We start from the raw sequence: 12,835 nt of genomic DNA on the forward strand, positions 1-12,835 counted from the left end.
TTTACCTTCCCTAGCAGTTCCTTTTTCTCATAGCCAAACAGCATCAATGAAAATGTGTTGTTGACTCCATAAATTGTACCATCTGCCTGAATGGTTATCAGCCCACTGATGGTGGTGAACACCCAGATGGTAGCAGAGAAAGAACCATCTATGGGTAAGGATGTACCATCTATGGGTAAGGATGTTGAGCCATCTTGTAAAATTTCAGCATCACATACTGGCACAGAGTTATCTGTTACTGGGACAACTTCTTCAACAGGGAAGTTCACTTTCAGCTTCAGGCTAAGAGGGAATGTGGTTCCCTCCCTGGCTCGGCCAACAGATCTCTGAATCCTCATATTCTGAAACAAGAAGTCACATGACAATAGTGACATGGCAATACAAATCAAAAGAAATAAAGTGTTCATTGGCAACAGCCAGGAAATTGACCAGATGAAGTTCGATTTGTTTGTTACATTTATATCCCACCCTTTTTCCACCAAGGAGGCATACATAAGCCTCTTCTCCATTTTATCCTTACAACAACCCTGTGAGGTAAGTTAAGCTGAGAGTCAGCGACTGGCCCAAACTAATCCAGTGAGCTTCATGGCTGGAGACTAGAACGTTGGTCTCTCCACTCCCAGGCCAAAACTCTAATCATGACACCAAATTGGCTCTCCCTGACTGGGTGCTTTCAAATGTCTATCATAAAGTTGGGAGTTATACATAAGAAACAGCCTATGCAGAAATCGAGTACCCAAGCAACATTTAAGAAAACAGCTGTCGGTAATTCATACCATGGTACCTTTGGAATTTTCTTGCCGAGTGCAGGAATTTGAATAGAAGGAATCAGATCTGTTATATATTGACCAATCATGTCTTCTGATGAAGAGTAGCCATGGAGATTAGCAAAAAGGGCATCACAGGAAGTAATCTCTCCCTTAAAATGAGAATTCCATAGTATTAGGTTCATGTTATAACTGCAGAGTACTTCATTCTAAAACATCAGTTTCTGAAAGTATTAAAGGTAAAATGACCAAAATATACACAAGGGATGCAATGACAATGCTGGCCAGTGATTCAGCAGATGGAGCCTAATAAAATCCCAGTTTAAGATGGATGCTGAACTTCCATATGGATTCCTTATTTTCTAAAATTTAATTCTCATGTTTATTTTATTTAAAATATTTGATACCTTTGCCTTACAATAAACCTCCATGGAGGCAGATAGTAAGTTACAATAAACACATTAAAGGCACAACCCTATGCATGTTTGCATGGCTGGCTGTTATAAGACTTTTTTCCCCCCATCTAAACATGCATAGGATTGTGGCCTAATTTTTTTTAAAAATAAAATAAAATACTATCACCACTTTCATGAGTGCCATACAAATATTTTGTTAAAAATAATAATCAAATAAGCTTCTTTTTTTTTACAAAGTTGACTGGCATGTTTGTTGCTTCATGTGCGATTTGAAAATCAAAATTGTTGCAATAACTCCTAATATAGGTACAGCTGCTATTTCGCTTAAATTACACCATCGTTTTGTAATTTTACTCACGTTGCTTTTGAAGAAAACAGAGGCAGACAGTCTTTCCACAGGCTCCAGAACAACCACACAGTAATGACTGCAATGGCTTTTAATTCTTCTCATCCATACAGAGACTGGGATCTTTTCATTGCTACGGGAAATAACATCTACCTATTGATAAAATACATAGTTAAGTTTGCAGAGTTTAAATCTTCATCAGTCCAGCAACTGACTTTGAGTGCCAGTTTCTATATAAACCTTTGTATTTTTATTTGAATAAATTCATAGCATGAGCAATCAGCTTATTCTTTAAGAATGTATCTTCAGACATGTTCAGTAGTGATTCTGGCCATTACTTAGGGTGACCATATGAAAAGGAGGACAGGGCCCCTGTATCGAAAAGAGAATTTCAGCAGGTGTCATTTGTATGCATGTCGCACCTGGTGAAATTTCCTCTTCATCACAACAGTTAAAGCTGCAGGAGCTATACTGCAGCTATACTGTGACCAGATTTAAAAGAGGGCAGGGCACCTGCAGCTTTAACTGTTGTGATGAAGAGGGGATTTCACCAGGTTCTCCATATATACAAGTGACACCTGCTGAAATTCCCTTTTCAATACAACTGTTAAAGATGCAGGAGCCCTGTCCTCCTTTTCATAGGGTCACCCTACATTACTGATTGTAGTAAAAAAAACAACACTATCCAATATATACCTATATACACATATACATACTAACCAATTTTACCATTTCACAGAAATGCTAAACATAGTAAATGTAACATCTTTACTACATTGGTTACGTAAGTATGCAAGCAAACAAGCATGCTTTTACTTCTGCAATTACAGCTTTAGATGTTTAAAAATCAAGCAAATTTTAAAATATTTCCTAGTTAAATTTGAGCAAAAGCAGCCTGATATTGACACAAGTAGGATTCCTATAGATCTCTATTCATTTCTTTTGTGGTTATTTAACACGTGTATAAGCAATAGTATAATGTTCAGGACACTTATACTTAAACGGTAGCACACATATTTCTATCTCACACACCACTGTTCCTGGAACTACTGCTCCATGTTCTTCAGTACCAACATGTTCTTCCTTCAGTGCTTCCATAATATCCCAATTCGATTTTGAAATCATCTGAGACAATTTCTGGCCAATTACTTCCTGAGTAGTGTAACCAAGAAGTTTGCAGGCTTTGTCATTTGCAACTAGAATCTAAGAAGAACAAGGAAGGTTAATGGAATTTCTCTTCTACCGAACCTGCTATTAAATATATGTATTTAAAGAAAACATAGTTGCTAATGATGCATTAAGGCGCATAGTTTGGCTCTCAGTTGAATGGGGCAGCTTTAATTTTTTCTACTTTGTGCCCAAGATATATGATCAGAGCCTGCTAATTACTTCTTCACAATTTACCTTCTGATATACTATTTTCTTTGATGTCTTCTCTATGTATTACTCAAATAGTTCTATAATTTTGTCTTATAGGATTGCCTTAGAGTTAACATTCCATTACCACAGCATTATAGTTTTGTTTACAAACTTGCCTTGAGTAAGCGCTTCAAGCTAAAATGCCAACAAGCAAATAACCAGCAAACAACAATATTATGGGCTCTCAAACCAGGCAGTAATCTTTAGTTAAAAGAATAATTACTTAATTGGCTCTTAACAACAAAAGTGGCATACCAAATATAGTTATTACCAAACTACATCCAGCCTCATTTTGATCTTCAGTTTTCAGACACAGCCAGCTGCACAGTGACAAAGGTTGTTTCTACCACAAACCACATGCAACAATGTAATAACAAAGAAAAAGAAATAATCCATCGGAGTTCCATTTTGGAAAAAAAACTTGGGGTAGAGCCTCTTTTCCAAAATCAAAAGTGAATATAAGGAGCACAATGTTATTCTCTGTCTTTGGTTTGTTTGGACTTTTCTCACAAAACTTGTACCAAATAAAAACTCCCCTCGATATAATACAAATGAATTATTGCAACATATTGTGCAATTACAACAGACCTTCATACATAGAGCTCCATCACACCAGCGATTTATCGCACACTCACCTTGCCTGGTATGAGCAAAACAAACCTTCACTCCTCCTCCCATGTAAACCTTTCCCTAGCCAAGGGGCAGCAACAGTCTCAGCCCATGCACTCCCTCCTGCTTCCTACGAACAACCTCCCTTCCTTGGAGTTTGTTTAATATGATCTTAAGGGAAGATATAGTGTGTTGTTTTACCGTAATGGCACAATTTCCAGCTGCTGTACTATTGTATTTGGCAGAAATAAAGAAATGATTTTTAAAAAATTAAAAAATAACTGCAGGGGAAAGGAGAACATAGGCAGGAGATTTCGCCGGAATAGTAGCGCTCCAGGTGAAAAGATACATGAGCTGAAAGAGCACAACAACGCACAGACATGAAAGTGCCCAGCGCTCGACTCGCTAAGGAAACAGGGGGAAACCGTGGATGAAAACCCGATTTAAAAAGTATGTGTGATGGAGCTCTTAGCAGACCTCTACATACACACATAGCACATTATGGAATGTAAGTTCACACTGTGCAAAAGCTAATTCCTACCTCAGTTGTTCTGACATCCACAGTGAATATGGCTTTGTTTGGGTTTCGCACAGCAATTGGCGGGGCTTGAGTAGATTCTCCCAAGGCCAGGGTATTTGAGAGAGAACAAGAAGAGGAGCTGCATATCGAACAAGAGAGGGAAGCAGATTCCAAATGAGTCCAAGAGCTACGAAGTTTGCTGGTACAGATGTTCTGGGCAGCCAAAGAAGATAAGCAATAGGAATTCCATCCATTTTCTAAGAAAGAAAGAAAACAAAAACTTCTACAATCATCTGAATAGTAAATATCTGAGAGGGATTTCAGGACAACCACAAATAGCTGAAACTTACCACAGTTAAAACTTAAATAGTTTAAAAAAAATAGTTTAACTTACAAACAGTATCAAACAACACTGCCAGGTCCCAAAATGTTAATAAAGTTACAGTGAAGGGACTAAGCACTGTTTTTCAGGCACACTCTAAGAAGAAAAACATTAGGAAGGAATGCTTGCCTAGTTCAACGGGACAGAGTTAATAAGAGCGGGCTCAGTTTCTTTGGACTACTGTCTCAAAAAGACAGGCCACCTACAGAGAATATCAACATTTCTGAATACCTACAGAAAAGATTTCATCTATGAGGAAGGAAAAAACATAAGTAGTAACAGCAGTTTGTCACAAATCTGATGGGAAACAAACAGAATGAACTTGAACTCTTATTACATGAAGGCAAATACGACTTGATAGGTATAACTGAAACTTGGTGGGATGACTCCCATGACTGGAATATAGCAATTGAAGGATATAACTTGTTCAAAAAGAACAGAAGAAATAGAAAGGGAGGTGGAGTTGCACTATATGTTAAAAATACCTATCCCTGCACAGAAATACAGGCGGATGAGATTGGGAGCCCCGTCGAGAGCGTCTGGATTAAAATAAATGGGGCTAGGAATAAAAAGAATATGACAATCGGAGTCTACTATCGACCACCCAATCAAGGAGAAGACGAGGACGAAACTTTTGAGAAACAAATTGCCAGTGTTTCAAGGAAGTGTGATGTAGTAGTGATGGGGGACTTCAATTACCCTGATATCTGTTGGGAGACCATTACTGCCAAAAGCGGCCCTTCCAAGAAATTCCTGACATGTATGGGTGATAACTTTCTCCTACAGAAAGTGGTGGAAGGAACTAGAGGATCGGCAATCCTTGACTTGTTATTGACCAATAGGGATGACTTAGTGGATAAAGTGGCAGTTACGGGAACTCTGGGGTAAAGTGACCACGTCATACTTGAATTCTTGATTATGAAGGAGACAAAAGTCGAGCATAGCCATACACGTACTCTGGATTTTAGGAAAGCTGATTTTAATAAACTCAGAACTATAATAAGTAAGGTCCCGTGGCAAGGGTGCCTAATAAGAAAAGGAGTGCAGGATGGGTGGGAGTATTTAAAAAATGAAATTTTAAAGGCACAGTTACAAACAATTCCAACAAGGAGAAAAGATAGAAGACAACAGAGGAAACCAATGTGGCTCCACAAAAAGCTTAGAGATGACCTGAAAACAAAAAGGGATACATATAGGAAGTGGAAGGAAGGCCAGGCTACAAAAGAAGAGTACAGACAAGTGGCGCAGAAGTGCCGAAATGGCGTCAGGAAGGCTAAAGCTGTGAATGAGCTGAGATTAGCGAGGGATGCTAAAAGCAATAAAAAGGCTTTCTTCAGATACGTGAGTAGTAAAAGGCAGAGGAAAGAAATGGTGGTTCAACTGCTTAATGAGGATGGCAAATTGATAACAGACGACAAACAAAAGGCTGAAGTGCTCAATTCCTACTTCGCCTCGGTCTTCTCCCAAAAGCGGGTCTATGACCCCCCTGGAAAAAGTGAAGCAGAAGTTGAGGGGGCAGGATTGCAGTTTGAGATTGATAAACAAATGGTCAAAGAACACCTAATTTCCTTGAATGAGTTTAAATCTCCAGGGCCCGATGAACTGCATCCTAGAGTAATGAAAGAGCTAGCGGAAGAACTCTCAGAACCTTTGTCTATTATCTTCGCAAAATCATGGAAGACGGGTGAGGTGCCGGACGACTGGAGGAGGGCTAACGTTGTCCCTATTGTCAAAAAGGGCAAAAAGGAGGAACCTGGGAACTACAGACCAGTCAGTATGACATCCATCCCTGGGAAAATTCTGGAGCAGATTATAAAGAAGTCAATCTGTAAACACCTTGAAATCAATGCAGTGATTACTAGAAGCCAACATGGATTTGTTAGGAACAAATCCTGTCAGACTAATTTGATCTCATTTTTTGATAGGATAACCTCCCTTGTGGACTGTGGGAATGCTGTGGACGTCATATATCTTGACTTCAGCAAAGCTTTTGACAAAGTACCACATGACATTCTGATTAACAAACTAGCTAAAAGTGGGCTAGATGGAACAACTATTAGGTGGATTCACAGTTGGCTACAGAATCGGACTCAAAGAGTACTTATCAATGGAACCTTCTCAAACTGGAGAGAGGCAACGAGTGGGGTGCCGCAGGGCTCAGTCCTGGGGCCAGTGCTCTTCAACATTTTTATTAATGATTTGGACGAGGAGGTGCAGGGAACGCTGATCAAATTTGCAGATGACACAAAATTGGGTGGGATAGCTAATACCCTGGAAGACAGAAACAAACTTCAAAGTGATCTTGATAGGCTGGAGTGCTGGGCTGAAAACAACAGAATGAAATTTAATAGGGATAAATGCCAAGTTCTACATTTAGGGAATAGAAACCAAATGCACAGTTACAAGATGGGGGACACTTGGCTCAGTAATACTACAAATGAGAAAGATCTTGGAATTGTTGTAGATCGCAAGCTGAATATGAGCCAACAGTGCGATATGGCTGCAAGAAAGGCAAATGCTATTTTGGGCTGCATTAATAGGAGTATAGCTTCCAAATCACGTGAGGTACTGGTTCCTCTCTATTCGGCCCTGGTTAGGCCTCATCTAGAGTATTGTGTCCAGTTCTGGGCTCCACAATTCAAGAAGGATGCAGATCAGCTGGAGTGTGTTCAGAAGAGGGCAACCAGGATGATCAGAGGTCTAGAAACAAAGCCCTATGAAGAGAGACTGAAAGAACTAGGCATGTTTAGCCTGGAGAAGAGAAGATTGAGGGGAGACATGATAGCACTCTTCAAATACTTAAAAGGTTGTCACACGGAGGAGGGCCAGGACCTCTTCTCAATCCTCCCAGAGTGCAGGACACGGAATAACAGGCTCAAGTTAAAGGAAGCCAGATTCCGGATGGACATCAGGAAAAACTTCCTGACTGTTAGAGCAGTGCGACGGTGGAATCAGTTACCTAGGGAGGTTGTGGGCTCTTCCACACTAGAGGCATTCAAGAGGCAGCTGGACAACCATCTGTCAGGCAGCTGGACAACCATCTGTCAGGGATGCTTTAGGGTGGATTCCTGCATTGAGCAGGGGGTTGGACTAGATGGCCTTGTAGGCCCCTTCCAACTCTGCTATTCTATGATTCTATGATGAACAAGGGTCAGCATCTAACAAGGGGTCATAACAGCCGTATACACACATCCACAATTCAAAAGTCATTATGATCTGCTCCTGCCCCGGTTTCCAATCAATTATCTCTATAGTTCCTATTCCTTTAGTGTCCCCTTTTCCAATAGCTTTTTCAAAAACGCCTTCATTCAACTGCCTGGCAAAACAAGCTGAAGAACCTGAAAGTGACTCCTCTCTGTTCAATTAACAAATACATACATCCCACCATGCCAAGTAATCACCTGACAAAGACGTTTTCTTCCTGCAAAGCCTGGAAAGGCCGCTCATCCTTTTCTTGTTGGTCCAGGGAAAGGACTTGCTCAACTCTTCACAGACTTCAGGTAGGGTCAAAGTTAATGAAGAGCCTGCAAGGGCTTCTTTGGAGGAAGCACACTCCTTGGCTGCCATGGTCATGCCTAAACTAGAGTATTTCCTCCTGGAACATCCAGCATCTGTAATGGCAAGAGAAGAAGCAAGCCTGATATAAGACTGAGTATCTCATTCACTTTGGCTTAACCAGACTCAAAGGATGCTTCCAGTTGAGGCTTTTATTGTGAAATCACCTTGTCTCATTCATGTAATGCTATTTGGGTGGGGAGGTTCCATACAATGTTGCCTTCGATTTGTTATCCTCCTGTATTTTCCTACTGCTTCTCCCGTCCTTTTTCTTACTGCCAAAAACCTGTTAAGGATGGAAACACGGAATACCCTCACAACGTCTTTTGATTGATAACGCCTTAGGAGCCGCCCACCTGGAAGCACCCTCAGATATTGGTAAAAGGGAGGCAGGACATAAAGAGAGCTGAATAGCAAACTGAGATGGTGCCGGTGAGAACACTCTGCAGGACAAGGAAGAGTGGGGAAAATGGGAAGCAGGTACTACTGAAACAGGGGGACAGAGCTAAGGTGGACACAAAAAAAGCCAGGAGAAACACAAATGCTATTAATGGAAATACAGAGAAGGTAATCATTCAAGCAAACAGCAGCCAAGTCCACACAAGCGCCACTAGTTTCACATTGACTTATTTGCCAAGCTGGCTGGCAGTTTCCTTTGCCAACCGAGAACTAACCAGGAGCTGAGACCTAGCCAGACATTGGGGAAGAGTGGTTGACACTACGGCTATGCTCTATTAACCCCGAGTTAGGTAGGTGGGCAGCCTCCCTCCACTGCAAAACCCGCTCCGCCCTCCTTGGGATGCAGTAGTTGATTCCTAACAACGAGAGGTCTTCAGAAATTATCGGAAAGCCGGGCTAAACTTTGGGTTACCCGGCAGAGAGGGAAACGCACTCTGCACATGGTCAGGGGCACCCATGCTATCTCATCCTATGTACCGGAGCTGGTCCCTGGTGGTGCTGCAAACAGGCTCGAGGGCTGAGCGGCCGCGTTTTCCTTCTCGCTCATCCCCCAAGCGCTCTGCTCCTGCGAAATCGCAGCACCAACTGCCTGCCCGGCCGCGGGTTGACCCGAGGAGGCGGGGAAGGGCAGCCGCAGTTGCGTCAAGAGCCACAGAGACGTGACGGAAGTGGTAACCGACATCTTGGCCAGCCAACCAATTTCGAGGGGAGGAGCTCACCCAACGCTCGAAGACCAAAAGGAAAAAGAGAAAAATCCCGCGCAAACGGTTGCTAAGGACGCGATCTCTAGAGCGACGGGGAGGGAGCCGGCTGCCTGGGAATACCATTGTGCTGCCCAGGGGAAACGTTTCTTAACAATCATTCGTTGTTATTATTATAAATTTCCTTTCCTCTTCAAAATAGACATTCCACACATTTGGGCGATTGTCTCGCTGTGTTGTTGTTGTTGTTATTTATTAAATTTATACCCGTCCTATATACAGAATACCGTAGGACGCAAATAAAGCGGTAAAGCAGCAGTTTCTGCAGCCAAAACTCTCCTCACTACCTGAGTTCGATCCCAGCGGAAGCTGGTTTCAGGCAACTGGCTCGGGTTGACTCAGCCTTCCATCCTCCTGAGGTCGGTAAAATGAGTACCCAGTTAGCTGGGGGAAAGGTAATAACAGCCGGGGAAGGCAACGGCAAACCACCCCGCTATAAGGCCTGCCAAGAAAACGTCAGCGAAAGCTGGAGTCCCTCCAAGAGTCAGTAATGACTCAGTGCTTGCACGAGAGGTTCCTTTCCTTTCCTAAAGAAGTAAACACACTTAAAGGAAAGGAACCTCTCGTGCAAAGCACTTGTCATTACTGGCTCCTAGAGGGACGCCTGCTTTCGTTCATGTTTTCTTGGCAGACTTTGTAGCGGGGTGGTTTGCCATTGCCCAGTTGCAGTTACCTTTCCCCCAGCTAGCTGGGTACTCATTTTACCGACCTCGGAAGGATGGAAGGCTGAGTCGACCTGAGCCGGCTGCCTGAGAACCAGCTTCCACTGGGATCGAACTCAGGCCGTGGGGGGAGTTTTGGCTGCAGTAACTGCCGCTTACCTTTTCTAAAAATATAATTTTGATTGGGTATTGTTGTTTTGATAACAAGTTACAACTAAACATGGATAGAAGGAAAATCAAAACATAAACGTATATACTGGACACTATTAGGGCATCAATAAACTCGAACATCCGTTTGTCTCTCATTTGAGACACTTGCTCCCTTCGGATTCTTCCACGTGCTTGTGCAGCAAGGTTGGTTTGTTTCTGCAAGCAAAGCCAGTAACGATGCCATGTTTCATAAAGTTATCTGTATGTATCTACTTTCTTGTTGCTTACTAAACAGCGGTAGGATTGTCTTGATAATTTATAGCCATCAAACTGGGGAAGGCTGACTTAAAACAACCACAATTTCCCAATAGGTTTTTTTTTTAAGTCAGCCAGTTCAATGCCCTCCAGGTGTGTTTGACTACAACTGCCATCATCCCCAGCCAGTATGGCCATGCTGAGTGGGGGTGATGGAAGCTGTAGTCTAGCACATCTGGAGGGCGCCAGGTTGGGGAAAGCCGTCATAAGAGTGCCATCTTATACCAGTTTACCTGGGAGTAAGCTCCATTGAAGTTGAGTTTGGTCCCTGTACATACCCAATTAAAGGCTCAACGGTGTACTTTTTGGTCAGGCCAATATATTACCTCCCATACTTCATGCAGTTCTGAATATCCAGCACCTGCACCTCTTTTCATCCTGATCACTTAACCACCCCAAAAATCTTTCCTTTCTCTGTGCTTGATTTCAATAGACTCCAGCTTCCATTTACTTAATTTCCACTTCAGCCTAATCTACACCAAGCAGAACATTGCACTACGAAAGCGGTATATAAAAGGCAGGAGCCACACTACTGCTTTATAGCAGTATTAAAGTGCACTGACAAGTGTTGGGGCCCATTGGCACATACCATATACCGCTTTCATAGTGCTATATTCTGCTTGGTGTAGATTAGGCCTTCCTCTCTTTCCTTTGATTTTTCCTGCATAGCCTCCACCAGAGAGGTGTTAACTAGAATTGTGGGCTTTTAATATGTTGTTGTTGTGTTTTTTAAAAAATATAATACCATGAACGTACATGTGATACTTTGAAAAGCCAACTATTTTTGCTTAAAGACCTTACAAATATAAATTCACACCTGGCAAAATTCTCTTGTCTATGCAAGTCTAAGAAGTTCAAGTGCCCCTCTTATTTAAGGTCTGGACTTGGAAACCCTAAGCAGGCAGCTGTTTTGTTCTGTTTAACTTAATTTTGGGGAAACCACCCTGAAAACTTATAGAAGGGCAGGGTATAAATCCCTAAAATAAATTTTAAAAGGATGCTATCCTATGGATGTGTACACAGGAAAAAAAGTCCTACTACTCCAAGTTGTAGGACTTTTTTCTGTCTAAACATGTGCCCTAATTAAATATATATAGCTTCCAGTTGACTAATGACTTCACAAACAGGGAGCAATGAAATGAAAGCCAGTTTAGTTATAATGTCATCATTTTCAGTGTGTGATCCATATTCATGATAGCAAGCAGGCCTCTGGCTATAGATTTGATTTGACAACCATTCTCAAGTTGTCCATTAAAAATGCTATTATGTTCAGCCACTTCCCATCTAATCATTTTTGCAATTTGAATCACAACTAGTATGACTTTATTGTAATTTTCTCTGCAAGCTTGCCTCATTGCATTACCAATATTATTGCTATAGATCAATAGGTAATTTCTTCTTTACATTTTTGTCATCAGCTGTAGAAAAGTAAATCCTTTTATGTAGCCTGAAGCTACATTCTGTGTAGTTGTGTGATGTGAGCTTTGTACATTTTAATACAATGCACACTGTACTGCAATGTAGACTTTTGTGCCGATTATGCTGCAATCCAATACCCATTTACTTCAGTAAATCCCATTGAACTCAATGGGATTCACCTCTGGATAGACATGTATAGGACTGTGCCTGCTAGCTTTTCTTTAAAGAAAAGTTTCATCCCCATTTTACAGTGGCCTTTGTAAAAGCCTTGGAAATCAATGAGGGTAGTCATCTGTGATGGCTGGCCAAAGTAACATAACTTGCATTACCTAATGTGCTTCATTAGTGTTTATTTGTATGGCAGCACAAATCATTATCATTTGTATCATGACATAGGATGCAAAATGAGCAATGTATAGGTGCAGGTTGTTTCTCACTGTCATCCTCCAGAGTGGAATTACTCACCAGTTTAAAGCATTTTAGGATGCAATCCCATGCAAGTATAGATAGAAAAAAATCCCTACAGCTCCCAGCAATGCTGAGAGTTATGGGACTGTTTTCTGTCTAAACATGCACAGGATTGTGCCATTAGTGTCTCTGGTGTCATTTCTTTGATTTTTAGAGGTCTATAACACCCAAAAAGGCTATCGCTCCCATGTTCTATCCCTGCCATTTCCAGATAGAGCTGAAGAAAACACCAGTCTGAAACCGTGGAGAGCTGCTGCCAGTCACAGTAGGCAACACTGAGTTAGGTGAACCAATGATCTGACTTCCTATGCCAGACCATAGGCAGCTTCCTCTGCTCCTATTTGAATGCACAATTTTGTCACACTTTAAAAATTTTTTAAAAAATTAAACATTATTAAAAACATATCAGTATTCACAAACAGATTCCTTGATCTCAAATTCCACAGAAACAGCTAAACACACATCCATATGTATGATATAGAGCAGTTTAAACTTTAAAACAAAACAGGTTCCTATTTTTATATCAATACGTATTGAATCTTTGCATTTTCTAAGATGGCTCTCTATCCAAAACCAACCATAAAACT

At 41.4% G+C, this 12,835-nt stretch overlaps 1 protein-coding gene across 1 annotated transcript in view; it reads right to left on the reverse strand.

Annotated features, from left to right (window-relative positions):
• The window catches only part of PASK (PAS domain containing serine/threonine kinase), a 37,481-nt gene extending 29,449 nt beyond the window's left edge, over positions 1-8,032 (reverse strand). The window contains exons 1-6 of the mRNA XM_063131518.1: positions 7,861-8,032; positions 4,099-4,334; positions 2,562-2,732; positions 1,542-1,682; positions 785-919; positions 6-341 (exon numbers count right to left, since the gene is read on the reverse strand). Coding sequence (XP_062987588.1) covers positions 6-341; positions 785-919; positions 1,542-1,682; positions 2,562-2,732; positions 4,099-4,334; positions 7,861-8,032 — 1,191 coding nt within the window. The remainder of the gene's footprint in view (positions 1-5; positions 342-784; positions 920-1,541; positions 1,683-2,561; positions 2,733-4,098; positions 4,335-7,860) is intronic.
• Positions 8,033-12,835: the final 4,803 nt, after the last annotated feature.

The sequence above is a fragment of the Elgaria multicarinata genome, chromosome 8 (genome assembly GCF_023053635.1).
Source record: "Elgaria multicarinata webbii isolate HBS135686 ecotype San Diego chromosome 8, rElgMul1.1.pri, whole genome shotgun sequence".
Lineage (NCBI taxonomy): Eukaryota > Metazoa > Chordata > Lepidosauria > Squamata > Anguidae > Elgaria > Elgaria multicarinata.